Source organism: Lissotriton vulgaris, chromosome 6 (assembly GCF_964263255.1).
Source record: "Lissotriton vulgaris chromosome 6, aLisVul1.2, whole genome shotgun sequence".
Taxonomy (NCBI): domain Eukaryota; kingdom Metazoa; phylum Chordata; class Amphibia; order Caudata; family Salamandridae; genus Lissotriton; species Lissotriton vulgaris.
The window spans coordinates 1,837,446,700-1,837,472,964 of record NC_141694.1 but is presented as its reverse complement, the minus strand read 5'-3'; the positions used below and the strand labels follow the sequence as shown (position 1 = coordinate 1,837,472,964).

Here is a 26,265-nt window from a genome sequence, read left to right as displayed (position 1 = left end):
CCCTCACCCTGACCATCACTCACCCTCAACCCCTCACTCACCCTCAACCCCTCACTCACCCTCACTCTCACTCATCCTCACTCACCCTCAACCCCTCACCCTCACTCACCCTCACCCTCAACCCCTCACCCTCAACCCCTCACCCTCAACCCCTCACCCTCAACCCCTCACCCTCAACCCCTCACCCTCACTCACCCTCAACCCCTCACCCTCACTCACCCTCACTCACCTCCACTCACCCTCAACCCCTCACTCACCCTCAACCCCTCACCCTCAACCCCTCACCCTCAACCCCTCACTCACCCTCACTCTCACTCATCCTCACTCAACCACCCTCAACCTCACTCACCCTCAACCCCTCACCCTCAACCCCTCACCCTCACTCACTCACCCTCAACCCCTCACCCTCAACCCCTCACCCTCAAACCCTCACCCTCAAACCCTCACCCTCAAACCCTCACCCTCACTCACCCACCCTCAACCCCTCACCCTCACTCACTCACCCTCAACCCCTCACTCTCACTCACACTCACTCACACTCACTCACCCTCACTCACCCTCAACCCCTCCCCCTCGACCCCTCCCCCTCAACCCCTCACCCTCACTCACCCTCAACCCCTCACTCACCCTCAACCCCTCACTCACCCTCACTCTCACTCATCCTCACTCACCCTCAACCCCTCACCCTCACTCACCCTCACCCTCACTCACCCTCAGCCCCTCACCCTCAGCCCCTCACCCTCAACCCCTCACTCACCCTCACTCTCACTCAGCCTCAACTACTCCCCCTCACCCTCACTCACCCAAAACCCCTCACTCACCCTCACCCTCACTCACCCTCACTCACCCTCACCCTCACTCACCCTCAACACCTCACCCTCAACACCTCACCCTCAACCTCTCACCCTCACTCACCCTCACTCACCCTCACTCACCCTCAACCCCTCACTCACCCTCACTCACCCTCACCCTCACTCACACTCACCCTCACCCTCACACAGTGCAATAGTTCTCAGACCATTTCAGTTAGAGCTTTTAGAAATGTTTATGGCTTTTTTTATTTGTAATACTTTAGCATTGGCTACAGGAAACAAAAATGCTAAACATTTACAAAAAAAACCCATAAACAATTCTAAAAGCACTAACTCTAATGGTGCGAGACCTATTGCATTTCCAATGCTTGTTTACAAGTATGTTGTTCTCTCTCTCGTGAGTGCTGATCCTTCGTTTGAAGTTGTGGAGTTTATATATACTTCTATGTCTGGCCTGTCCCGGTTTTTGCTTTCAAAATTCGGGGACCCTACGTAACGCCAGTTCCTGGGTAGACAGAGGGAGGCAGAAGCCATATGAAAGCCTATATAGTTAGTTATGGGCTCAAGGTTGCAACATGGCCTCGAGCCAGGCTTCAGGCTCGAGCTTTCAGTGACTTGTCCACCTCTACTGGGGCAAACACCGGAAGGAGTACCATTCGTCGTCATACTCTGACATGGGCCTGATCAGTAGGGAGGCATCACATGATGTCCGCGGTGGCAGCCCCCGGGCCTGGACTGCAGCCTGTGGCAGAGACCCTGCCTGATCACCTGATCTGCATGGCACCCCGCAGGCTCGCGCACAGACAGGACACCTTTCTACATGTTTATCATGACAAATACTGTGTGAAGAAACAAAGACCCCCTGGGTAGTGATAGCTAAAGACTCCTAGGGCAGGGTAAATAAGGCATGTGTACAGAAACTTCCTAGGCAATCTGAGTAGCGGCTCCTGAAGAAGGCGTTTTCGCCGAAACGCGCGTCGAGTAATTTGTCACTATATTTTATATTGTAGACACTGTCAGGTTCATGTTGGTGTCTTTTTATCTACAAAGAGTGTACATTGTGTCATTTTATGTAAATGTTTGTCATATAACTTGAACATTCTGTTCTTTATATGATTTTTAATATGTTAATTAAAATCATGATTCATTTTTATTAATGTTTTGCTTTTATTGTTTGCCTACTCCTAGTCCTACTTGGTCCAATTATCTGTAGTCTGCTACTCAGATTGCCTAGGAAGTTTCTGTACACATACCCTATCATGACAAATACACCAGAGTGAGACCCCACACGGGCAGACCCTGGAAAACAAAAGCAATGAGCCAGTCTCGTTTGACCAACGTGAAAGATTTTCAACAATATCCCAAACTAAAATGCGAATCTTATAGAAGCCAGAGGTCGCTTTTGTACTCATGTGCACGTGGGAGGAAGCAGCCTGGCTCTGCTAACAAGCGAGTGATCCTGGCGTAGCGGCATGCTGCGCATACACAGAGCCCCCCTCATGGCAGGTCCAGCTTGGGAGAGGGAGGGCGTGGGAGGGCACGGAATGCCACGGGCATGGTGCAGTGTGGCTATGTGAGGATGGGACGAGCAACCAGCTGTGGCCCGTTCATCACGGGCACTGGTACGGGGGTAGTCATCAGAAGGGTGAGGGGTCTAATAGCAGCTCGACACTTTACTAACAGGAAAGCACCGCTTCTAGAGGCCCGGACTGGTGAGCGCCAAGGAGATGTGCCTAACTGGCCGGAGTGGCCGACTTTGGAACAAAAGTGAACCAGGTTCCGGTCCCAACTCAATATCCTGTGATTTTGGGCAAACCTCGTAACCTCCCCCATGCTAAAGAAAATATATATATATATATTACAATTCGGCGCTTATAACTCCCCCCCCCCCCCCATGCCCCTGTCCACCTGATGGCCAGCTCGTCCCTGAAAAAGACCGCCTCATTCCTTCTACGTCCCCTCCCGCTTCACTACACCTGAGGGCTGGGGCAGTCCCCTGAACCCACCCTCGTGCCCCAGTCCGTACACCTGCAGGCAGGACAGTCTCTGGACGTCCCCGACGCCCCTGTCCACTTCATCCCGGGAGCACCTCAGTACACCAGAGGGCCGGGGCAGTCCCCTGAACCCACCCTCCTGCCTCAGACAGCCCCTGCACGTCCCCCTCATCCTTGTACGTACACCTCGTCCTTGACGCCCCCCATGTCTCTGCGCCCCGGCCGGACGGCCGGGCAGCCCCCTGGACGCACCCATGCCCCTGCCTACCTGAGGGCCCGGGCCGGAGAGACGGCAGGCAGCCCCTTCGATGCCCCTGCCTACCTGAGGGCCGGCTGGTCCCGGGTGGGCGTCTTCCTGAAGGGAGTGCCCCGGTGCTCGTCGGGGCTCAGGCTCCCGCAGGGGGAGCGGGATGGAGAGCGCACCGGGGATGGAGACATGTCCCTCGTAGGCGGCGGACAGTCAGCCGGAGATCAGGGCACTGGCGGGGCATGTGTGCAGCAGCCGGGCTCCGGTCCGCCCCCACGGGGGCTCAGAGGAGGGGCTGCGGCAGTAACCCTTCAGGGGCTCCTGGACCGCCGCAGACGGCAGAGAGCTGGCCGCTGCCTCGCAGCACTGCAGGGACAGATTTACGGATCGTCCGTTAATAGAGATTGATTCAAATTAAAACAGTTAAACATGATGACAACAATGATAAATTCCGGGACAGTCTGTCTTTCAAGCCTGGGAGGCGTCGTCAGTTGGTACATTTCCCCGTCAAAAAACAGAACAATTGGAGTTAATAGTTAGCCACCGCAACCTTGAAACATATCAAGCTCCATGAGGTCTCCTGCCCCTCCTCAGGCCGCTCGATCGGTGTTACCGGCCTCATGACATCCCTTACACTGTCAGCATTCAAGAAGCACGAGACCAGACAGAGCCAACCCTAAAGATAACCACGGGGAAGACTCGAGCAAGTGACCACACCTGTCCACGGGTTCTCAATAGCCACCTGCTAGGATCAGATTAGTGCCTTTGGGAGTTGTTGGACAAGCGCCTACTGTACAGTCCAGTCTGTATCCCACAGACACTCATGTTGAAAATGTGTAAATTGTGGTCAGCAATCAGTGAACGGTATCCCAGCACTGGATTGCTCTGACCCCAGAAACACAAACTATGGCATACCAGGCATGGATACAAGCCATCTGCTGAGCTCTCTGCAGAATACCAACACATTTTGTTGACTGCAGACCCTTAGAGGGAAGGTTTTTCAATGCCTTCAGGACAAGAGAGGAAACGGCATCTCCTCCCACATAAGCTTTGTTGATTGTATAAACACAGAGGCTCCGACGTATATGCATTTGGAGGCAAGATGAAAGAAATATGGAACCAAGCTGGCTTTTAAAAAATACATCTTGTACTCAGGGTAGTGAGTGTAAGCTGTCAACATGTCTGGATAACGGATCTTTGCCAGGCTGGATTTCGAATAAGTTGAATTCGATATATCAAATACTTGGGAAGTCCCAGAGGCTGTACCGCCCAAAGAAAACCAAGGCCTAAATCACAGCCTTTCGAAAGGCGACCAGTTATAAAGAATTGATTTTTGTCGGCATTTTGAAGTACAAGAAACTCATAGCTGTGAATTTATTTATCTGAGGCCTCCGGAACAGGGAGGATCCTATACAATTTCTGTTGAGAATCCATTGTGGAAAACCACTTTAAGAAGCAAGTAACTCATTATCCATTATTAAAACCTCAGAGAGGTACACATGGTTAAGAGTAGAAAACCAAATAGTGTTTAAAGGATTTGAGTAGGAGAATCTGAGACTGCACTTTGATGGACTCAATCATTCCAGCGAAATCAAATCAGAACAAGTGAACAGCTCTCCTTCAGCATAAAAGTAACATGAAGGTTGCAGAAGACTCTTAGCTATCCATTGAGAAGTTCAATATGTGCAGGAGCAATTCAACAGCTACATTTAATCTCAGATGTATGAGGATGACATTCAAATACATTATGGCCTGGTCTCCAGGGTGCCCCACAGAGCTCACCTCAGGCAACTGAGCCGCCACATACTTTATGCTATCCTCATTAACGTAACCCGTCCAATATGGGAAAATACATCATGAAAGACGAGTTCCTACCCTCAGTGTGTCCCTTAACCTATGCCTTTATAAGCTCTATTGAAAACTGGACTCTGAAAGGGGATCTCTGAAAGACATGTTTTAATACGGAATAAGTACGTAGATTGGACAATTCAGTCTGCACATGGTTCTCTCCTTGATTCGGTCTTTTTCTGGGGCCATTTCTCAAAGTATTGGGAAAGCCTTTGTCTGTTCCACAGGATGACATAGCATCACTTTAAGTAATCCCTGCACCATCTCTGGATGCTTGATGAAGTGACTGGAAATAAAAACCTGCTGCCTTTGTCCATGGTGGAGTTCAGAAGATGTTCTTTGAGGAAAAAGACTTACTTTGTGCTTTTCAATGTGTTGCTTTTAGGTCCTTTCCATATCTCTTCTTTGAAAGCCTATTGTATAATTCATGCTGCACAGCCAACTAAAGAAGGCCTAAAGAGAGAAAAACACTTCCCTGTAACAATCCACAATTTAGTTTTAGGTCTCACCTCCAGCAGCGCATGCCCTGCATGACCTCTCGCTTGCAAGAGATATTGTATACAACACTGGAGTTGCAGCCCACCCATTTCTTAACATTCGTTGCCTTCACTGTCACTAAAATTTGCTGCCTTCTAATTGGCCAGTGCGTGCAAATTTAATTTCCTCTTCTTTCGGCTGGAGCATGAACCAAGTACTGATTGTGTTCGCTTCATTGCTGTCCTTCTGCTGATTGCACTGTGACTGAGGTACTGCTTTTATTTTTCTTCTTTCCTATCCTCCTTGTTGAATCTCTTGCCATTTGTAGCTATGTTTTACCATACTACACATACTTCAAAGTATATATTTATTGTAACAACAGAAGTTATCTGCTTTTACTGTGAGAACAGATGTTATCTGCCTCCAAATGTATTTTCACTAAGACCTGGACATTGGGCAATTGCTTTCTTTCCGAGATGGGATTTTTGCCAAATTTCATCTTATTTTCTTTTTCACACATCGGGAGATTAAACAATTTGCTCTGACTCACAGGAGTGTTGTGCCAAGACCTAACAAGCATTGACAAAGCCAATATCTCTAGCCTTTGAGACTTTTGGCTCGGACATTGCCTTTTGTTAATGCTGTATAGCATGGGCATTACCAACTTTGGCAATAATTTGCAGACATGATGTGCAGCAGAGTGGCTGATGTGTAGCATGGCTAAAAATAAGAATGAAAAAAAGTAATACGATGCACTCGGTGCTAATGTACTTTAAAAAAGTACATTAGTGCTGGCTGTCGTAGCATTTGTTAAAATTAGTGTAGCTGCACTTCAAAGCATCCATGCTGCTTTACACCATTGCTACAAAACATTGCTAAAGCCAATAGCTCTCAAAGACGAGACCTATTGGCTTTGCAAATGCTTGTTCTACCGCAAGGAGGGAGCTGCCGGGATGAGCTCCTGGTCAAGGGATCACAATAGTGCCAATCCCGACCGGAGCGACCCCCTCCGATCCCCCATAAGACCAGCAGTATAAGCAGCGGGTCCCACTGGTGAAACCGGGAAAACCGAGCGGATCCAGGACCCAGGAAGCCTGGGAACACGGAGGAAGACGGCACCGAGGTCGGCTCGGCTAGCCCCAGAGGCCCGGTCCTGAGATCATCGGATGCCCCCCCCCCAACGGCAGGGTGACCGGAGCTACCCACCCCTCACCCCGCAGCCCCAGAGGCCTGGTCCTGGGATCACCGGAGTGCCCCCCCCCCCCCCCCCCTCACCCCGCAGCCCCAGCCAAAGCAGGCAATCAGAGCTTCACTCACCTGGCACAGATGTGGAGTAGAGCAGCCTCAGGAGCAACCGCAGCTCTGGGAGAGGCACGGGCTGCTTCGGGGGCGGAGCCCACACGCGTAAACTATCGCATTAGCATCGGATCGATGCTAATGAAGCGCTGACCTCAGATGGCGGTAGAATTCGGAGAGGCGACCTTCAATCAACTAAAATGAAGACTTAAGCAGCAACGGAACACTGTCGCGCACCACTGCACTGGTGCTGCCTGTCTCCAAAATGGCCACAGTCTAGACCCAATCCGGTAAATATCGGGCTACCCATGATGGAGACAGCCCGAAAACCACCAGATTCTCATCGAGGGGGGATTACCCCCTGCGGTGGTCTAGAGGGGCAAGAAAAACAAGAAACCCCCTTCTGATACTTAGCCCCAGCTCGCACTACTGCGAGGGGGCCGCCTGACACCAAAATGGCCGCCTACAAAGACCCTAGCTCATAAATCAAAGAGACGGCCCGAAGAACATCAGATTATTGTCGAGGGGGCCGCCTGACCCCAAAATGGCCGCCCACAAAGACGCTAGCTCATAAATCAAGGAGACGGCCGAGGACCATCAGATTATTGTCCAGGTGGAGATGACCACTGCAGCGGTCCAGAGGGGTGCTAAATACATGAAACCCCCGTCTGGTTCTTAGCCCCAGCTCGCACTACTGCAAGGGGGCTGCCTGACCCCAAAATGGCCGCCCACATAGACGCTAGCTCATAAAACAAGGATGCACTTGTGTCAGGTTTGTTTCTTTTCTTACCGACTAGGAGGTGGGCATAGTCTCACTGCCCACACTCTCCAGCAAGTCAGTACAGCCCCCTGGCAGGAGGTCTGTGCCCCTGTTTGATTTAACCAGAAGACCTCACTCCTTAAAGAAACCCCCCCAAGTGGCCGCAAGAAAGGTGCTGCCCAGCTGAGCTCCTGGCCTGGAAGCGCTGCTCAAGACCGGGATTGCTCACACAGAACAGGTTCCCCTCGACCCAGCAACACCAGGTTAGTGGGGACCCTCAACACGCTACGCATCCACAATGGGGGAGTCTAGGGCTTCATCATCCTAGGAACTCCAACGTCCCACCCCCAGAGGGGTTTCCAATCCTCACCACTAACTCCCCCACCCTCCACCCCATCAATCAGCACCACCCCCGGCACAACACTCTCCCTCCTACACACAAGAGGGACGCACAAGAGGACTCCTTGGCGGTTAGCTAAAAGCCCACTTCCCTAGAGAGACTTCATCTATAATTACCCCACCTTCCACTACGACAAGCAGCTCGCCCCCCCACCGGCACGGCACTCTTTCCCCTTCACACAAGAGGAACACCTCCTCTTTCATCCTAGCTAAGATGCCTCCGGCCATGCAAATGGACACATATCCTCGCCCTACACCTAACTATCTGACACCCCATGGAGAGAACACTTTTGCTATAACTTTCCCCCACAGACTCTCTTTTAAAGCGAAAAAACACTTTAAACACAAAGTAATCAGACAACATTCCGAAACGCTAGTCGTTGATACATACCACTGCCCATCTAGAAGGCAGCGTAAACTGGACTTCATCTTCCACACTGACAGGCTTGACCACTGGGTCAACACCCTCAATTCACACCTCCTCGTCTCCAAAACCACCATCACAGCTCACAGCCGCAAACTCTCTCTCTCCCGAAACACCAGACCCTTACCGGCTGCATCTCCATTAACATTTTCGAGAATGGCACCATCCTAATACAGGCAAAAAACGAGAACCTCGAGTTCTTCGACTCCCCTTTCCTCTCGCTAAAGAAGGCAACATTTCACAATACACTCCACATGAGAACCTCCCCCGGGAGCCTCCAACAATCATCAAGTCATCAGACCACACCTGCGCCCTCTCCCCGAGCCCATCCCCCGACTTCCAATGACACCGTCCGTCACTCATCCCCTTTAACTAAGGGTCCACCCACCCTCCAACCCTGTCCCCCCACCTATCACAGCCAGCCTCCCAGAGCGGAGCACTACTCCCAATCACAACTGATCCACAGCCCCCCCCCTCTACCAGCCCTAACGCAGCTTGAGCACAGCCATCCTCCCAAAGAGGAGCCCTACTCCCAATCACATATGATCCATAGCCCCCCCTTCCACCAGGCCCAACGCAGCTAGAGCCCAGCCACCCTCCCAGAGAGGAGCCCTACTCCTAATCACAAGTGATCCACAGCCCTCCCCCCCCCTCCACCAGCCCCAACGCAGCTGGACAATAGACCGGAGACAGCACCCCCTCTTCCACGGAACCCCACTAGATATAACATGTCGTGCAGCTCAGACAGGACCGCACCCTCCCCCCCAGCGCATAGCAGCACCCATCTTCCCCTTCTCACCCCCAAAAATAATCTGACAACGCCTCAACCTTCTGTACGCTCAGCTCGAAACCTTGGTTCGAGGCCTGAAAGAAATCCTATCCTCCCTAGCTAAAATCTGACTGCCCACCCTACATTCCGTAGCCCCCCTCATCCCCTCTCAACCCAGAAGGAGCAAAACACCGCCCCCCCCCAACCAGACCCCTGCCCACCCCCAGATCCCGTCCGCCAAGCATTAAACCTTTGACCGTGATACGAGCAGACAGAACTAGAAGAACAAAACCCCTCCTCTCCCCTAAGGAAACGACCAGACTCGCCTCATCATATGACCACCCCACAAACCCCTACCCTAAGTCCGCACTTCGCTCACAGAAAGTGATTCCACTTACCTCAGCACAGGTCCCCCTGCTGAACTCCTCCCCCAAATCCACGATTCAAGTAATTACTGGAGTTGGGAGGGATCATCCCCCCCCCCTAGAGTCCCTGCGCACCTAACCTCCTTACCTAGAGACCAACCCAGCAAATCGAAGCCCGAAGAAGAACCCCCCATTAAATGCATGCTTATCAACAGCAGATCTGCTTCCAAACATGCAACAGTTAGCAGAAGCTATCCTCTCCCATGACCTAGATGTAGCTTTCATCACTGAAACCTGGCTCAACACCCTGTACTACCCCAACATGGACTTGCTGGTGCCGCCCGGATTTACAATAATCCACAAAGATAGACATGAGCAGAGAGGCGGCGGCATTGCAATCATTCATAAAAGTGACCTCTCCATCTCGGAAAGCTCCTTGTGCCTCTATAGGTCTTTCGAATGCCTGTCAGTCAACAGCAAATCATGTACTAACAGATCGCTACTTTGCAATCTCCTGTACCACCCTCCAGGCAACTCCAAAGAAGTCGGAGCGCAGCTCTCTGACCTGATCACCCAATGCGCACTCAGTAACGCCAACAGCATAATTCTGGGCGACCTCAACATAAGATGGAATGAAACAAAAAACCAGCTCCTTCAATCTCTCAACAACCTCCTGCTAGACAATGGTCTGATCCAACACTGCTCCGAATTAACACACCACAGAGGAGCGATCCTTGACGCAATCATTTCGGATAGAAACACAATCACGATTGACTATATCATTCCCGTGGACTGGTCAGACCACCACATTATTCTTTTCCATATCAACCAACCGGCTTTCACTCAACCCCCTAAACAGGCCCCTCCCAAATGGGTCAGGAACACAGCTCAAATCCCTCGGGCCAAACTAGAAGGGTTAAGCAAGCTCCTCCCTAGCACGACGGAGCACCTCTCAACCACCGAACTCACCTCTCTCTACCATTCCAACATGACGCTCACCTTGGACCTCCTGGCGCCCCTGAAACTAAAAAAACCCAGAAGCACCCCCTCCAGGTCCTGGTTCACCATCGACATCAATGATGAAAGAAGACAGCTCAGAACCTTAGAAAGAATCTGAAGGAACAATCCCTCCTCCCTCCACCGTGATCAACTCAAGGCAGCACGCAAAAACTACAATAAGCACATCAAGAACAAAAAGACAACTTTCTTCTGCTCCGCATTAGACAACGTAAAAAACCACCCCAAAGAACTCTTTAATATCATTAGGAGCCAAGCATCCAAACCGATGACATCCGACATAGTGGCATCCAAAGAACAATGTGACAACTTTGCCAGCTTTTTCAACGAAAAAAAACGTAGACCTGTATCGAACATACCTCTTTTATCCAAAATTCTGGAAAGATGTGTTCTTCCACAGCTAACCCAACACTTGGAGCATATCAAGCCCCTAGACCCGCACCAATCGGGATTCAGAAAGGGATGCAGCACCGAAACCGCAATCGTAAATGTCGTAGATGATCTACACAAGTCACTTGACTCAGACCATGCAGCCTTCTCATCCTCCTAGAATCACCGGCCGCTTTCGATACAGTTGATCCCACCCTGCTCCTCAAAGTTCTCCACGAAAGAGCGGGCATTGAAATGACAGTACTAAACTGGTTCTCCTCTTTTCTTCACAACCGCTCGCAGAGAATACAAAATTAATAACTTTGAATCTGACCCCCTTCCCGTCAACAGGAGTTCCACAAGGGTCAGTACTCTCTCCCCAACTTATCAATATCTACATGGAACCCCTCACCATACTTCTCAGGAACTCCAACATCCCCTTCCACCTCTATGCGGATGCCACACAACATTATCTGGAAACCACCTCGATTGACGACATACACAGACTAAATGTCACGCTGGCTCACAGTAAACCACCTTAAACTCAATCATGAGAAAACAGAAGTTCTCCTCATCTCCAACGTAGACGAAAACCCCCAAATCGAGGACGAAACCCCCCAAATCGAGGAATGGCTCAAAGACATTGACGCCCTCAATGGTGCCCTCACGCCAAAGGACTCAGTGAAATCTCTAGGTATTACCCTAGACCCCAAATTGGACATGAAAAAAACATTTCAAGATCCGCCAAAAGTGCTTTCTTAATCTGAAACTTCTATACAAAATAAAACCCTTCCTTTCCCCGAAAGATCTTCAACAGGCCACCCAGGCACTGGTGCTCTCTAGAATTGATTATGGAATCGCAGCCCTGACTGGAACAGCAAAATCTCACCTAGGTTCCCTAATAACTACCTTCGATGCCGCAGCAAGAATGGTCACAGGACCTAAGAAATTCGACCATATCTCTCCAGCACTCAAGGAACTTAAGTGGTCCCAACTGAAAAACGAGCCAGCTTCCGTACAGCCTGTCTCACGCACAAAGCCCTGCACACAGGCAAACCAGAATACCTGGCCGCCAAACTCAAAAGGGCCTGCCAGTCCAGGACCTTCAGAAGTTCCAACATGCTTCTACTCATCCCACTGAAATCCCGGAAACACAAAACCACAAATAAATATTTTGCGGGAAATACACCTAAGATCTGGAACTCCATCCCCCTCACATCAGCACGACCACCTCCTTCCCGAAATTTAAGATCCTACTCAAAGCCCTCTTCCTAGAGCGCTCTCGAACATAACGAGAAAACCACAAGATATTCCGGAAAGTGCCCGACACAGCACCATAACCTCAATGCAGACTAAAACAGTCATCCTAAAACTAAAATCGCCAGGATTTCCTGCCGTACCACTTCTTGTTTGATAGACACCCCACTCGCTATCAGCAAACTAACTCCTCTTCATGAAACCCCTCAGCCTCACCCCTCTTGTTCGACCACACGATCTGTATTGTAATTATGTCTATAATGCTGTTAAGTTTGTAGGTTGCGGATTTTGTCTTTACCAAAAATGCTCATAATTGTACTTGTTGTGAAGCACTCTGATACCCTCGGGTCCAGCTAGCGCTATACACAACTTCTAAATAAATAAATACATTAGTAGTTTTGTTGACTTTACATGAACTGATCCATTTCTGTTATTTGTAGCATCTTTAAAATGTATCAACTCAGTGCATTATGTGCTGTGCAGTCACGCATGTGAATTGGGTATTTTTAAGTCTTTAGTGAACATATCACTTTAATTTTTAGGTGTTGACTTGAAGTTTGTTTTTTTAAAGTAGGAACCCTGGACATTGAGTTATTTATTTTATGTTTAACTGAGTTCCCTGTGTAACCCACACATATCCCATAAGAGATGCCCAACCTTCACCCAGTTCCAGAAACAGCAAAAGTTTTTTTTTAAATTAACTTTATTCATAACATTTTGCATACATTGGTGACGGTACAATGTCATACAGTGTGATGTCATAATATCAAGAAGTACATAGTCTGGATTCGATAACCAATCCTCATATAGCAAACAGTCTTTCTTCAACAGGTGAGTTTCTGTATCCCTCGTCCCTGGTATTATATCACATCCTCTAAGAAGATGTTCCATGAGGTAGTACATTAATGGCACGAACATGGCATCCTTTGACCTTGTATTGCCATTATCCACAATGTAAGTTTCCTGTACCCACATATGAACCACACAAAAACATATCACATAGATAATACATTTGCCATTGTCAATTTACAAAGATCCTGACATACTTTGGGAGCATGAGATGTTCGTTCAGGGCAATTCAGTGAGATCCACATTCCCCTCATCCCCGTGCCTTCCAGACCCGGTAGGGCTATCTCCTTCTGTACGTAGCAAATAATTTTGTAAGGGACCACAGATATCCTTCGGTCTAGAGGCAAGTGGTACCAATTCTGCATATACAGCCTCCTGCTCCTGACAATATACAAGATCTCGTACCCACTCTTTAAATTTCAGAGCCCTCCCCCGTCCCCACCTACAAGCTAACCTGCGCTTTGCCAATAAGAGAGCAATATCCAGAAACCTTCTACAATGCTTCTACTTCTACGTCTGCGACCGTCCGCGAATGGACCGCGCCCAGTGCCAGGACCCCTGGCCCCCACCGACGCAAGACGACCCGACAAACCTACGACGCCGCCGCCCTCAACGCACTCAAGACCGGCCGGAGGCCCACCTGCTGCCGGGCCGCCCCGAAGCGCTTCCTCGGACCCTTCACCTGCACAACCTGCAAGTTCATCTGCCTCCTAACAGGCACCGCGCCCGCCAAGCCAAACTCCAGCAGCGTCCTCGAGTGTATCCTGCTCAACACTCGCTCCGTCCACAGATAGGCCGTCGAACTCTAGAACCTCCTCGAAACAACCTCACCAGACATCGCCTTCCTCACTGAAACATGGATGAACGCCTCCTCAGCCCCCAACATCGCCATCGCCATCCCGGATGGATACAAGATCATCAGGAGGGACCGCGTCAACCAGACCGGAGGAGGCATCGCCATCGTCCACAAGAACACCATCCGCATCATGACCGACGCCGATGACCCCTTCGCCGCCGCCGAACACCTCCACTTCCAGATTCACACCGACCCAAAGACGACCCTCAGAGGCACCCTCATCTACAGACCCCCGATACCGTGCGCACAATTCAGCGAAGACATCACGGACTTCATCAGCCCACACGCCCTCCCCTCCGCCGACTACATCCTCCTAGGGGACCTCAACTTCCACCTGGAGAACAACAAGGACCGCAACACCGTCACCCTGCTGGACAACCTCGCCAACCTCGAACTCAAGCAACTGGTCAACACCCCCACCCACTACGCCGGCCACACGCTTGATCCAGTCTTCTCATCCAGCAAGCACATCGCCTTCAGCCACTCCACCGGACTTCACTGGACCGACCACAGCTGCGTCCAATTCAGCTTCAGAAAAACCACCACCCACCACCACCCGCAACAGGTCCCACACAGAAGCTGGAGCAAGATCACCGCCTACCAGCTCACCGCCTCCCTCAGCCAGAACCCACCCGCCAGCACATCGGACCCCAACGAAGCAGCCCGCAACTTCACGTAGTGGCTGACCGCCTGCGCCGACGACCTCGCACCTCTGAAGAACCATCCCAGCAAACCCAGAAGCAAGAAGGCCCCCTGGTTCACAGACGAACTCAAAGACTCCAAAAAAACTTGCCGCACCCTCGAGAAAGCCTGGATCATCGACCGGACCACTGACAACATGACCGCCCTCAAACACGCGACCCGCAAACACCACCAGCTCATCCGCACCACCAAGAAGAAATCACTGAAGGATCGACTGGACAACAACGCCCACGACAGCAAGGAACTCTTCAGCATCGTCAAGGAGTTCTCCAACCCCAGCACCGGCAACAACGACATCACCCCTTCACAAGATCTCTGCGACTCCCTCGCCTCATTCTTCCACCGCAAGATTGCCGACATCCACAACAGCTTTGGCGCACCATCCACGCACCCAACCGTCGAACCAACGCACCCCACCGCCACCCTCCGCACCTGGACCACGGTGACCACCGAAGACACAGCCCGCGCGATGAACACCATCCACTCCGGATCTTCGACTGACCCCTGCCCCTACCACGTCTTCAACAAGGCCGACTCCACCATCGCACCCCAACTCCGAGACATCATCAACACCTCCTTCGACACCGCCACCTTGCCGGAGAGCTGGAAGCACGCCGAGCTCAGCGCACTACTGAAGAAACCAACAGCGGACCCCACCGATCTCAAAAACTTCCGCCCCATCTCGCTCCTCCCTTTTCCTACCAAAGTCATCGAGAAGATCGCCAACAGACAACTTGCCGCCTTCCTCGAGATGAATGGATCCCTCGACCCCTCGCAGTCCGGTTTCAGAGCCAACCACAGCACCGAGACCGCCCTCATCGCAGCCACCGACGACATCCGAGCCCTTCTCGACAACGGGGAAACAGCGGCACTCATCCTCCTGGACCTCTCCGCAGCGTTCGACACGGTCTGTCACTGCACCCTAGTCCAACGCCTCAGCAACACCGGCATCCAAGAGAAGGCACTGAAGTGGATCATCTCGTTCCTCGCCGGAAGAACCCAGAGAGTCCGCCTCCCCCGTTTCGATCCGAGGCCACCGAAGTCATCTGCGGCGTCCCGCAGGGATCTTCACTCAGCCCCACCCTCTTCAACGTCTACATGAGACCTCTAGCCACCATCGCACGCCAACACAACCTCAATATCATCTCCTACGCCGACGATACCCAGCTGATCCTCTCCCTCACCAGAGACCCTGACACCGCCAGAACCAGCCTTCACGAAGGGATGAAAGACGTCACCGAGTGGATGAAGAACAGCCGCCTGAAACTGAACTCAGACAAGACGGAAGTCCTCATCCTGGGACCATCATCCTCCGTCTGGGACGACTCCTGGTGGCCCCCAGCCCTGGGCACCGCCCCCAAGCCTACAGACCACGCACGGTACCTAGGATTCATCCTGGACTCCTCCCTCTCCATGACCAGACAAATCAACGCTGTCTCCTCTTCATGTTTTCACACACTCCGCATGCTCCGCAAGATCTTCCGATGGATCCCGACCGAAACCAGGAAGAGGGTCACCCAGGCCCTCGTCAACAGCCGACTGGACTACGGAAACACCCTCTACGCCGGATCCACAGCCAAGCTACAGAAAAGACTCTAACGCATCCAGAACGCCTCCGCCCGACTCATCCTGGACATCCCCCGACGCAACCACATCTCCGGCCACCTGAGGGATCTGCACTGGCTCCCAGTCAACAAGAGGATCACGTTCAGGCTCCTCACCCACGCACACAAATCTCTCCACGACCTGGGCCCCAAGTACCTCAACGACCGCCTGACCTTCCACACGCCCACCCGCCAGCTACGGTCTGCCAGCCTCGCCCTCGCCGCCGTACCACGCACCCGAAGAGCCACCGCCGGAGGCAGATCCTTCTCCTACCTGGCGGCCAAGACATGGAACTCCCTCCCCATCCACCTCCGACTGACCCAGGACCACCTCGCCTTCAGGAGACTACTCAAAACCTGGCTGTTCGAGCAGTAGCGGACCCCTAGCGCCTTGAGACCCTTCTGGATGAGTAGCGCGCTATACAAATGTCATGATTGATTGATTGATATGCTTGGGTATGTGGGCAGTGTATCCCAGTAACATCATCATGGGATCCCTGTCCATTGTAATTCCTAGCATCTGCTTCAGTGCCACATGTATCTGTGCCCAATATTCCCCAATAGCTGGGCACTCCCAAGCCAAGTGCATAAAACCAGCTCCTTTTCTCTTAAATGTCTCGCATCTATCATTGTCAGAAAGATTAAATCTAAGTTTCCTGACGGGCGTGTAATATATACGTTGCAGAAATTTGTAGTGTATTATCTTAAATCTACAACTAGAAGACACATTTCCCGTGACATTACAACAATACTGACATTGATCCTCTGATAACTCCTGTACCAGATCCTCTATCCAGTGGGTGCGAGCCTACTTACCCCGACTCTTCCCGACCGTATTGTGCGGTACAGACCTGATACTATGCGTTTCCCATCAAGGGAGCAAATAATGAAATGCATGGGAGCAAATATTTCTGGCTCACATGGAAAATACAAGAGTAATTTCCGCATTCCCTGTCTCAATCTGACATATAGAAATTGCTCCAATGGTGTGGATTGGGTGCCCTGGAAGAACTGTTCTCGTGTTAGAAACCTTCCATCACGAAACATATCCCCCCATGTCAAGACCCTTAGCCTCTTACACATGGCGCGAAATCCTGTTTCCTGAAGGATTACAAGATCTGGATGGTATACCAACGGGAGTCTTGGTGAATATAATAACTGCGTTACTAGCAGTCGCGCTATACGCTTCCAGGCATCAATCGTGCCTGTGACCGTTGAAAAAGCCGTCTCCACGACACTGAGAGGCCCATGAATAATGCCACCAAGAGGGACCGGCCGCGCTACCCAGTCTTCAACCGCTAGCTGGGGCATGAATTGTGTAAGTGCCATCCAGTGATACGCATAATGTGCCTGTGCACTAAGATAATGGATTTTTAGGTCCAGAACATCAAATCCCCCTTTATCATATGGTTGCACAAGGACCGACCATTTGAGTCTAGGTTGCTTTCCACCCGATGCTAACCTTATCAGTTCGGTACGTAGCGTCTTGAAGAAAAAAGCCGAAGGGTAATACGGAATATTAAGAAATAAATATAACAATTGGGGGAGCACTACCATCTTTACAAGAGATGCTCGACCTGCCATCGACACCGGCAAAGATATCCAATGGGTAACTTTAGTCACCAGCTTTGTCACTGCTACCCCATAGTTCAGCCGAAGCGTTTCCTCCCTATCCCGGGATATCTGTATACCTAAATATCTAAGATACGTGGCACACCATTCTAAGGGATAATCCAAGGTAAACCTAGAGACAGCAGGTGTAAGCAGGAAAAACTGTGCTTTTCCCCAGTTGATGTTAACTTCCGAGAGTTGTCCGAATACCAAAAATTCCTGCAAAAGGGGATTAAGATTTTGCTCAGGGTCCCTGACGTATAGCGTAATATCTTCAGCATATAGCGATATCAAGATCGGACGTTGAAAACTATGAAATGCTCTATCACGATGTATCTGATGTAACCTGGACGCCAAGGGTTCTATCGTTATTGCAAATAGCAATGGGGACAGCGGGCACCCCTGACGAGTACCCCTTAAGATATCTATGGCAGAAGACACATGCCCATTGACTAAAACCTTACCAGTTGGCCTGTAGTACAGCAATTGAATCCAAGACACGAACACCGGTGGAAAACCCATTCTCTGCAGCACCTTAAACCAATAACTCCACTCCACGGAGTCAAATGCCTTAGAGGCATCTAAGAAAACAGCGGCAACCGGAAACTCAGGCGCCACAGTCTGTATCAAAGAGAACAATGTGGGCAGGTTATTAGTGGTAGCCCTGCCTGGGACAAACCCTGATTGATCAAACAGGACAATCTTATCCATCAATAACGTCAGGCGACCCGCCAAAACCTTCACCAGTATTTTGGTGTTGCAATTAATAAGCGACAATGGCCTATAAGAATCTGGTTTCTTAGGAGGTTTATCGGACTTTAGCAATGACGTGATGACCACTTCCCACATTGAAGAAGCAAAGCTCCGCTTTCCAAGGACTCCTCAAATGTCTCCCTCAGTACTGCTGCCATAATATCAACATAACACTTGTAAAATTCGGCAGGTATCCCATCCAACCCCGGCGCCTTCCTATTCTGGAGGGACATTATGGCCTCCCTGATCTCATCTATTTCCAATGGGGCACTTAGGAATTGGCTATGCACATCACTTAACCAACAAATTGCCACATCCCCTAAGAAGCCATCTAGGTCCACTTCATCTGTCCTCCGTGTAGTGTATAATTCAGTGTAGTGCTCCTTAAATATGTCCAGAATGCCCTCTGTGTCATGGCGAAGCGCTCCCTCCCGTGTTTCCATCTCCAACACTGTGTTAGTGAACCTCGGACAACGAGTGTTTTCCGCCAAGACCCTCCCCGGTCGCTTCCCTTCTCCATATCTACGTGCCACTCAATGTCGCCCCCTAAATTTGCCCTCCCTTGCAGCTTCCTCCTCATACGCCGCTAATGTAATCCTAAACTCATTTTGCACTGTCCCAGTCTCCCCCTGCACCATTCTGTCCTTTAGACTCTTCATATCTTGCTCCAGTTTCTTTAGCGTATTTTGGATATCTCTTAGGACCCCAAAACTCTTAGAAATGCAATAGCCTCGTACTGTGACCGTGAAGGCCTCCCCTATTGTCTCCACATCATCGACCGAGCCCTTGTTCCTTACGAAGAAGTCTTTGATTTCCTCCTCTAATTCCGTTCGGAACACTAAATCAAGTAAGGCCTTCGGTTGCATCCTCCACGGCGGTCTCAGCCTATCATAGCAACCACAATACTCACTGGACAATGATGGGAATATGTTCTAGGATAATGTGTAGCCTGCTTAAGACCCATGACTAACCCTCTAGATATTAAACAATAATCTAATCTGGCCCACATGCCCGTATGCGAGGTAAAATGCGTCCCTTCCTTTTCCACGGGGTGTAGTCTCCTCCACCCATCTATCAACTCTCCATCTCCCATTATGCCAGTTATCTCCCTTGACCTATTGTGGTATAGCAAAGTACCATCCGCCCTATCCAGTGTGGGAACTAGATCCACATTAAAATCCCCTCCCCATACAATGTGCATAGAACCTATATTTACTATTTGACCCCATAAGGTGGCAAAAAATTCAGGGGCATCCGTATTGGGGGCATAGCAGTTTGTGAATGTCACCGTATCCCTGCCCAGCCTCCCCCATAAAATAACATACCGTCCCTGAGGGTCCAATATGGTGCCCACTAGCACAAATGGGACTTGTTTTTTAATTAAGATGGCAGTCTCCCTCGCATAAGAAGAATACAAGGAGAACGCACGGACAGACGCCCATTTAGCAGCAACAGTATCAAGAGACTGTGGTGGGATATGTGTCTCCTGCAACATTGCCACCCGAGCTTGTTGTAGATTCAAATATGCCAATACCTGCCTACATTTCCGTGCATCATTTAAAGCCCGGACATCCCAGGACAATATCTTCAAGTCAGAGCACTCACACTCCCCCATCATACTGTTTTTGATCCATATAGCGGTGGTCCAATCTCTTAATATTGAACATCACACATCGCACCCGTACAGTCCACATCGTCATCACATAATACCCAATAAGAACATGAACTGTGCAACCCCTTATCACCCATCCTCCCCCTCCCACTGAAGCATCCCAATCATGCCAGATACCCTCAACCCTCCCCACCCAACTTGAAAGAAACATAGCTTAAAGAGGGAACACCCATGTGGGGAATCCCTCCAGGTGGCTCACGTGTACCTCGCCCCATTACAGGAGACGAGTGGCATCTCTGCCGTCTCCATGTTAGCAGCAAGGGTGTCCGGCTTGCCTCTGTCACATCATCCCACTTGGCAACTCTGTAGTTATCCTTCCTCGTCCGGCATGTAGCAATACCAAAATCCATTTCACTTGTCCCCATAGTAGTACCAAGTATCAAATTTATTCCATCATCCTATCATTGTAACGTAATGGGGGACCCTCACTCTACATCTGAAAGATGCACTACACTGTCGTCGCCTTGTTCAGTGGCCTGTTCCTTCCGCTTTTTTAACTTCTTTAGAAACTCCTCTACTTGTTGCAGCTTAGTGTAAATCGTCTGAGTACCTTGGTGTGTAACCCGAAGGCGTGCCGGATACATTAGGGCATAATCCACTTGTGCTTGTCGTAATTTCTGCTTCACCACATTAAACTTGCGCCGTTCTTCCTGCACAAGAGGTGTGAAATCCGGATAAATGGTAAAGGCTACACCACCATAATGTAGTTGACATTTCTCCCTGGCCACCCGTAGTACCACATCTCTATCCCTATAGTTAAGGAGACGCGCTATGATGGGCCTTGGTGTACAACCAGGCGGAGGTCTCAGACCAAGAGACCGGTGCGCCCGCTCAACAACAAATTGGGGAGGAAGGGTATCCTTGCCAAGCACCTCTTCCAGCATCTTCTCAACATACCCTTCCAACCTGCCTGTATTTGTACTCTCCAGCACACCCAAAAATCGGATACTATTCCTGTGGCTGCGGGCTTCAATGTCCTCATTCTTCGCATTTATTATTTTCATCAGCTTGTCCATTTGTGACACTGCCGTTTAGAGCTGTGTAGTAACATCCTCCGTACCCGAGATTCTTTGTTCCGCTTCTTTCAGACGTACGTTGTGCCCTTCCAGCTTGTGTGTTATCGCATCCATGCGCGTCGTGATGGTATCCATTTTGTCTGCCATTGTCGCGAACCCTTGTCGCATCTCAGTCAGTAACGTGCGCATGTCACCAGACATGTCAACATCCGACTCTTTGGAGGCTTTCCCTGCGCCCTGATCCTGCTCCGCTTGTGGTGGGGGTACAGCCTTTTTAGCTTCAAAGGTGAGTCGTGGTTGGCGTGCATCAGTCCGCCCCATCATGCAGAACGCGTCCACCAGACCTCTCTGTAGAATCCCTGCAGGCATGCACCTGTCACGGCAGCACCCGGAGCCTCCTTCCGTTTCAGTAGGCCCCCAGTTATGCACAGCTCACTTCCTCCCGTCCTGTTATCCCCTGTATCAGAGCGCTCACCAAGTCGGCGCGACTCCAAATGTCCGCTAGGTATCCCTAAGTCAGCAATCATCTATTGTGCACATCGGCTATCTTCCTATCAGTAGGGGCAGTGGTGTGACCGTTAGGTCGCTCCCATCAATATCCCGATAGGACCAGTCAGCAATTAGAGCCCCAGATATGACCCGTGTCTAGTCCCTGCGTGAGTCGCAGCAGTGCATGTCGCTATTACCCCTGCAGGTGCCTCCAACCGTCTTCTACCCTTATGTCTCTGCAGGCTATGCTCTCTGCATACAGCACCTTGCATGCACTCGGGCACTGCTTCGGTGAGCGCCGCGCTACCAGGTCGAAGTGTTGTCCTGCACCCTCTCTCGTTTAACGACCGGGTCCTGGCGTTCTCTACCATCCGTGATAGTCCATGTGCAAGGATCTAGGTCACCACGACCAGCCCAGGTATCGTCCCATATCAAGCATCTCTCCAATGTTGATGCAGTGTAGCCCTCTCCGAACGCCTTTCAGCGAGTCGCCATTTTATGCCCGGTTGTATCCCATGTGCATAAATTCCTCAGTACGTGTCTCGCAGGCACTCCCTCTGGCCAATCTGCTCTGCATTCATCACCCCTTGCCTCCGCCAGCAATCGCGTGTGATGTTCACTCACTGTGACCGTCTAACCAGCTCCGATCCGCCTCCTGCTCCGCCGCACAGCCCACACACCTCATGGCCACCGCCGCGCTCTCGTAGATGCGCAGCCCCAGGGTACGCTCCTGAGTACACCCAAGGTCGCTCCCTCTGTTCACGGCTGCGGCCGGCAGCCGAAAGCCGTCTCACTGCAGCTCGCAATTTCTGCCCAGCAGCCTTTCCACAATGTCGGGAGTCAGCCAAGGAAGTTTTCCCGTCACTGCCGTACCAGGACACAGGATCATTTTAGGATATTTATGCTGGACGGACGGGAGCCTCATTGAAGTGCGGCCATTCCGTACGTGCGCCACCTAGCGCCCCCAGAAACAGCAAAAGTTCTTTTAAGTCTATAATTCCTCCTTTTGAGTAAGATAACATCAACCAGGCTTAGTGACAGTCCTGACCTATGGAATCAACCATCCTGCTTAGCGAGACCGGTCAGAACTTCTCAGATTTCCAATCGGATGGGCAGAACATGCCTAAATCTAGATAAACAAGCCATATCAGGCCAGCCCCAAAGGTACTATATTGGTAATGATGGCAAGCAGGGTCACTGTGAAAATCATGTCCTATACCTCAAGATTTACAGGGGCAAACCCCTAACAATGAAAATTGGTACCACAGTGTATATCAGGAAAAAAGTATAAACTACACTATACCTGGCTCTAAAACTAACAGTATACCTATTGAAAAAACAGCTGGAATCAAGTCCTGTTAAATGGGTCTTTGAAACTAAGCAATATCAGAACAGCACATTTGAAAACAGAGCCACGTTGAATGCAACACCATGTGCACCCTAAAATGTCCTTACCATTATCCAAAACACACGCTTGTTGCTTCTGTTCTATAAAAGTCTCATCTATTTTCTTGTGTATTCTGAAGGTTTTAAACGGTGGCATACTGCAGTAATAGTAAACAAAACTAACGCATACCAGGGATATTCTTATTTTTTTTTAAGTCAGACAGCATAAGGATCTTTTCATTGTCAATGTGAAAGCTTTATTCACAGGTGTCGAATGATGTGGAAATTAAAGGAGGACAGTTTGAGTTTCATAAAAAGTCACTTTTGAGAAAAGGCTCAGCAGGTTGTAAATGCTTCGAGTTGGAGTACTAACACTCAAGCCTGTCAAGAAGACACCTACAACATTAGGAAGGAGATCACCTACAACACACCCAGGTCAGCTATCTCTAACTTTATGAATGGCATACTTGTCTGTATCACTGGATATTATCTTTATGCATTTAGGAAAAACTATATTGCAAAATACATTTTAATCAAATATTTGTAATTGTGTTTACTATTTATAACTTTATTTCTTATATGTTTATGTGGCGCTATAGTTTTGATATTGCAAACGTCCCAAGGTTCAAGGTGATATTATACCCGGAGTACACCTCACAAGGAAATGGGACACTTCAATAGAGGGAACGTGTTAAAGCTTGGCCACCATCCTCCAAGGCAAGAAAAAAATACCTTGTCTGATATTGATGGAGGGGCTTTTCGTCCTCCGCTGATCCGGGTAATAACAAGCATTTGCAATGCAATAGGTCTCGCATTTGCGAGAGTTTAAGCTACTAGCAATGCTAATGACAATGCCTTTTATTTGTTTTAAAAACCAAAACATAAATAAAAGACATTGTAATGTATTTAATTAAGTGTTTTATAGAGCGCGAACTTGACCCGTGGGTGTATCAGAGCGCTTTACAAGGTTTACAGAAGAGAACAAACAAAAAAGGCATATATGTACAGGAGTATACAAAAAAATATTTGTAGAGGGGCAGTGGTGCTGGACCCATGGGGAGTAAAGGAAACACAAGTGGATAGTTACGTTAACAGTTAGAGACCATAAAAACCCCACCATTTACAATGCGAATAGCTCAAACTCTCGTAAATGCGAGATCTATTGCATTGCAAATGCTTGTTTGGGTATAGAGCTAAGGCGGTGACAAGAGTGAAGAGAGGAACTGCAGACTTCACGCCCACCAGTTACTACATCAGAAAAACTCCCCCGCCCACTGCCTAGGTACAGGAGTCTAATTTAAAGGCGATTTTTACGAGACTGTGTGGGCCACTGAGGTTACGTCATTTCTGCGAGACAGAGGGAAGCGCTGACAATATTTATCTGTAATGTCATACAGACAGCCACCAAATTTCTCACAGATGCAAATTACAAATAAAGCCTAAGTGCATTAAGATAAACACAGGCTGGTATTTCTCCGTGCAGTGTGCAACTGCAGAATCCGTGCACAGGTGGAGCTCTACTCACTGCTCCACAGCAGAGGGAGTGGCGATGCAACCGAATGAAACTCACTCGGTGACTTGAATGTGTTGTTCAGTATCCCTGAGCAGCACAAACCCCTCCAGTAAGCATTGGAGTCATAACCAGGATGACTGTGATAAGCAGGAGCCTTCTGGCATGGATGACATGGGGGGTGGGCTTGAACCATAGGACAGAGGGACTAAGCCCTCATACCTTTGCAATTTCAAGTTTAGGCATCCTTAGAGGTTTGTGGAATGAAGATGAACGCGTATGCCGACCACTGCCTCCTACTCTTCCTGCCTACCTTGTCTTCTTACCTTGGGTTAAAATACAAACAGCAAGCTTGTGTCTGTGTTATCTGGCAGTAGGTGTGCGAAAGGCTAAGGTTTAAAAGAGAGCTACTGGATGGACTCGTATCAGCCTTTTGCTTCCACCTTGTGACAGAATCTAGAAAACGGTCTTAAAAAATGAACAGGCACTGTTTTTTTTTTTTTGTCCTCAAGTGTACAAATGTACAAGCACTTAATTGAACAAGCTGTCGTCGTGAAAGATGGTGACCCACTGAGTGGCGAGAGAGAGAGCCACTGCTCATGCCTGCACTGACTGGATCCATGCGCGAGCAAAATATTCAGTACGGGTGGGCGGGGCCTAAGGCAGACAGGGCAGTCACCAACCCCACTTCCAAAAGAAAAGCGACAATAGATCTCGCAAGCGAGCAGTGCATGCGCTGCATCGCTAGGCGAGACCTAAAAATGAGAACACAGGAATAACTCATCAAGCCAGAAGGACAAGCGCCATGAGGAGGAACAGAAAAGAACTGGAAATCTAGGGAATCCAGATTACAGCAGTGGCTTCACCAAAATACACAGCTGTTTTAATAGGAAAAATTGAAGAATTACATACAAACAAAAACAAAACCAAGGGCAGCAACAAAAGATAAATCTAACAGCAAATTTCATCCTAAGGGGCACTATAGAGGGGCCGAGAATTATGCCACTTAAGGAAGGAATCTTGCAGATTTCAACAAGCAAAAGAAGGGGCATCCGCCAATGTACTATGCAAGCACACTACTCAGACTGGACATGGCTTCCTTCTGCACTCAGCTTATGCCCCTGGGGAACAATCACGAAACAGAAAAGAAGTGTTAACCCCAAACCTAAAAATCTGCTCATGGAATATACGTGTGTTAAACAGTGAAGCTAAAATGCCAACTATAAGCGAATTAAGGAGTTTCGATATCAATGCTTTACAAGAAACCTGGGCACTGTAATCAGCTCCCTGGCCAGATTTTACAGTTTATGAAGCTATGGCAATAGCCTCTCAGACAGGGAGCCAATCCTCAGGTGGGGTGTCCACCTATGTGATAAATGACGTGGCAGGAAAAGCCAAAATACGGTGTAAACGGCATAGTGATCACATCTTCCTCAAATTATCACTGACCAAAATCGTTAAAGCAAGATCTGAGCCCACATCAGTCATCCTAGGTTGCATTGTTTTGCACCCAGCCAGGGAAAAAACGAGAGGCAACAATAAGCACTTCACTTACAGCTTTGGGGAAGTTTTCAGCACTCTATCCAGGCGATATAAGGAGTCAATTTCAAAGGCCAGATATGCATGGAGTCAGGGTGGCATCTTTTTTGAATCATTTGGGCCTACGAGTGCTAAATGGGAGATTTCAGACCGATTTGCCAGCGGCCTACAAACATGCCCCTTGTTTTAGGATGGCCACTTTGGACTATATCTGGGTGTCAATTGTACATTTTCAGACTATCCA

General features: G+C 49.7%; 1 protein-coding gene across 4 annotated transcripts in view; it reads right to left on the bottom strand.

Moving 5' to 3' along the window:
• MAPRE3 (microtubule associated protein RP/EB family member 3) overlaps positions 1 to 26,265 on the bottom strand; it is an 832,303-nt gene that overhangs the window by 428,857 nt on the left and 377,181 nt on the right. For 2 of the 4 annotated variants that reach the window (XM_086928118.1, XM_086928119.1), the window contains exon 1: positions 3,129 to 3,273. The exons of the other annotated variants lie outside the window; for them this stretch is intronic. In XM_086928118.1, coding sequence (XP_086784244.1) covers positions 3,129 to 3,244 — 116 coding nt within the window. In that variant the 5' untranslated portion in view covers positions 3,245 to 3,273. Of the gene's footprint in view, positions 1 to 3,128; positions 3,274 to 26,265 lie in introns of those variants that run through there. 4 annotated transcript variants of the gene reach the window in all.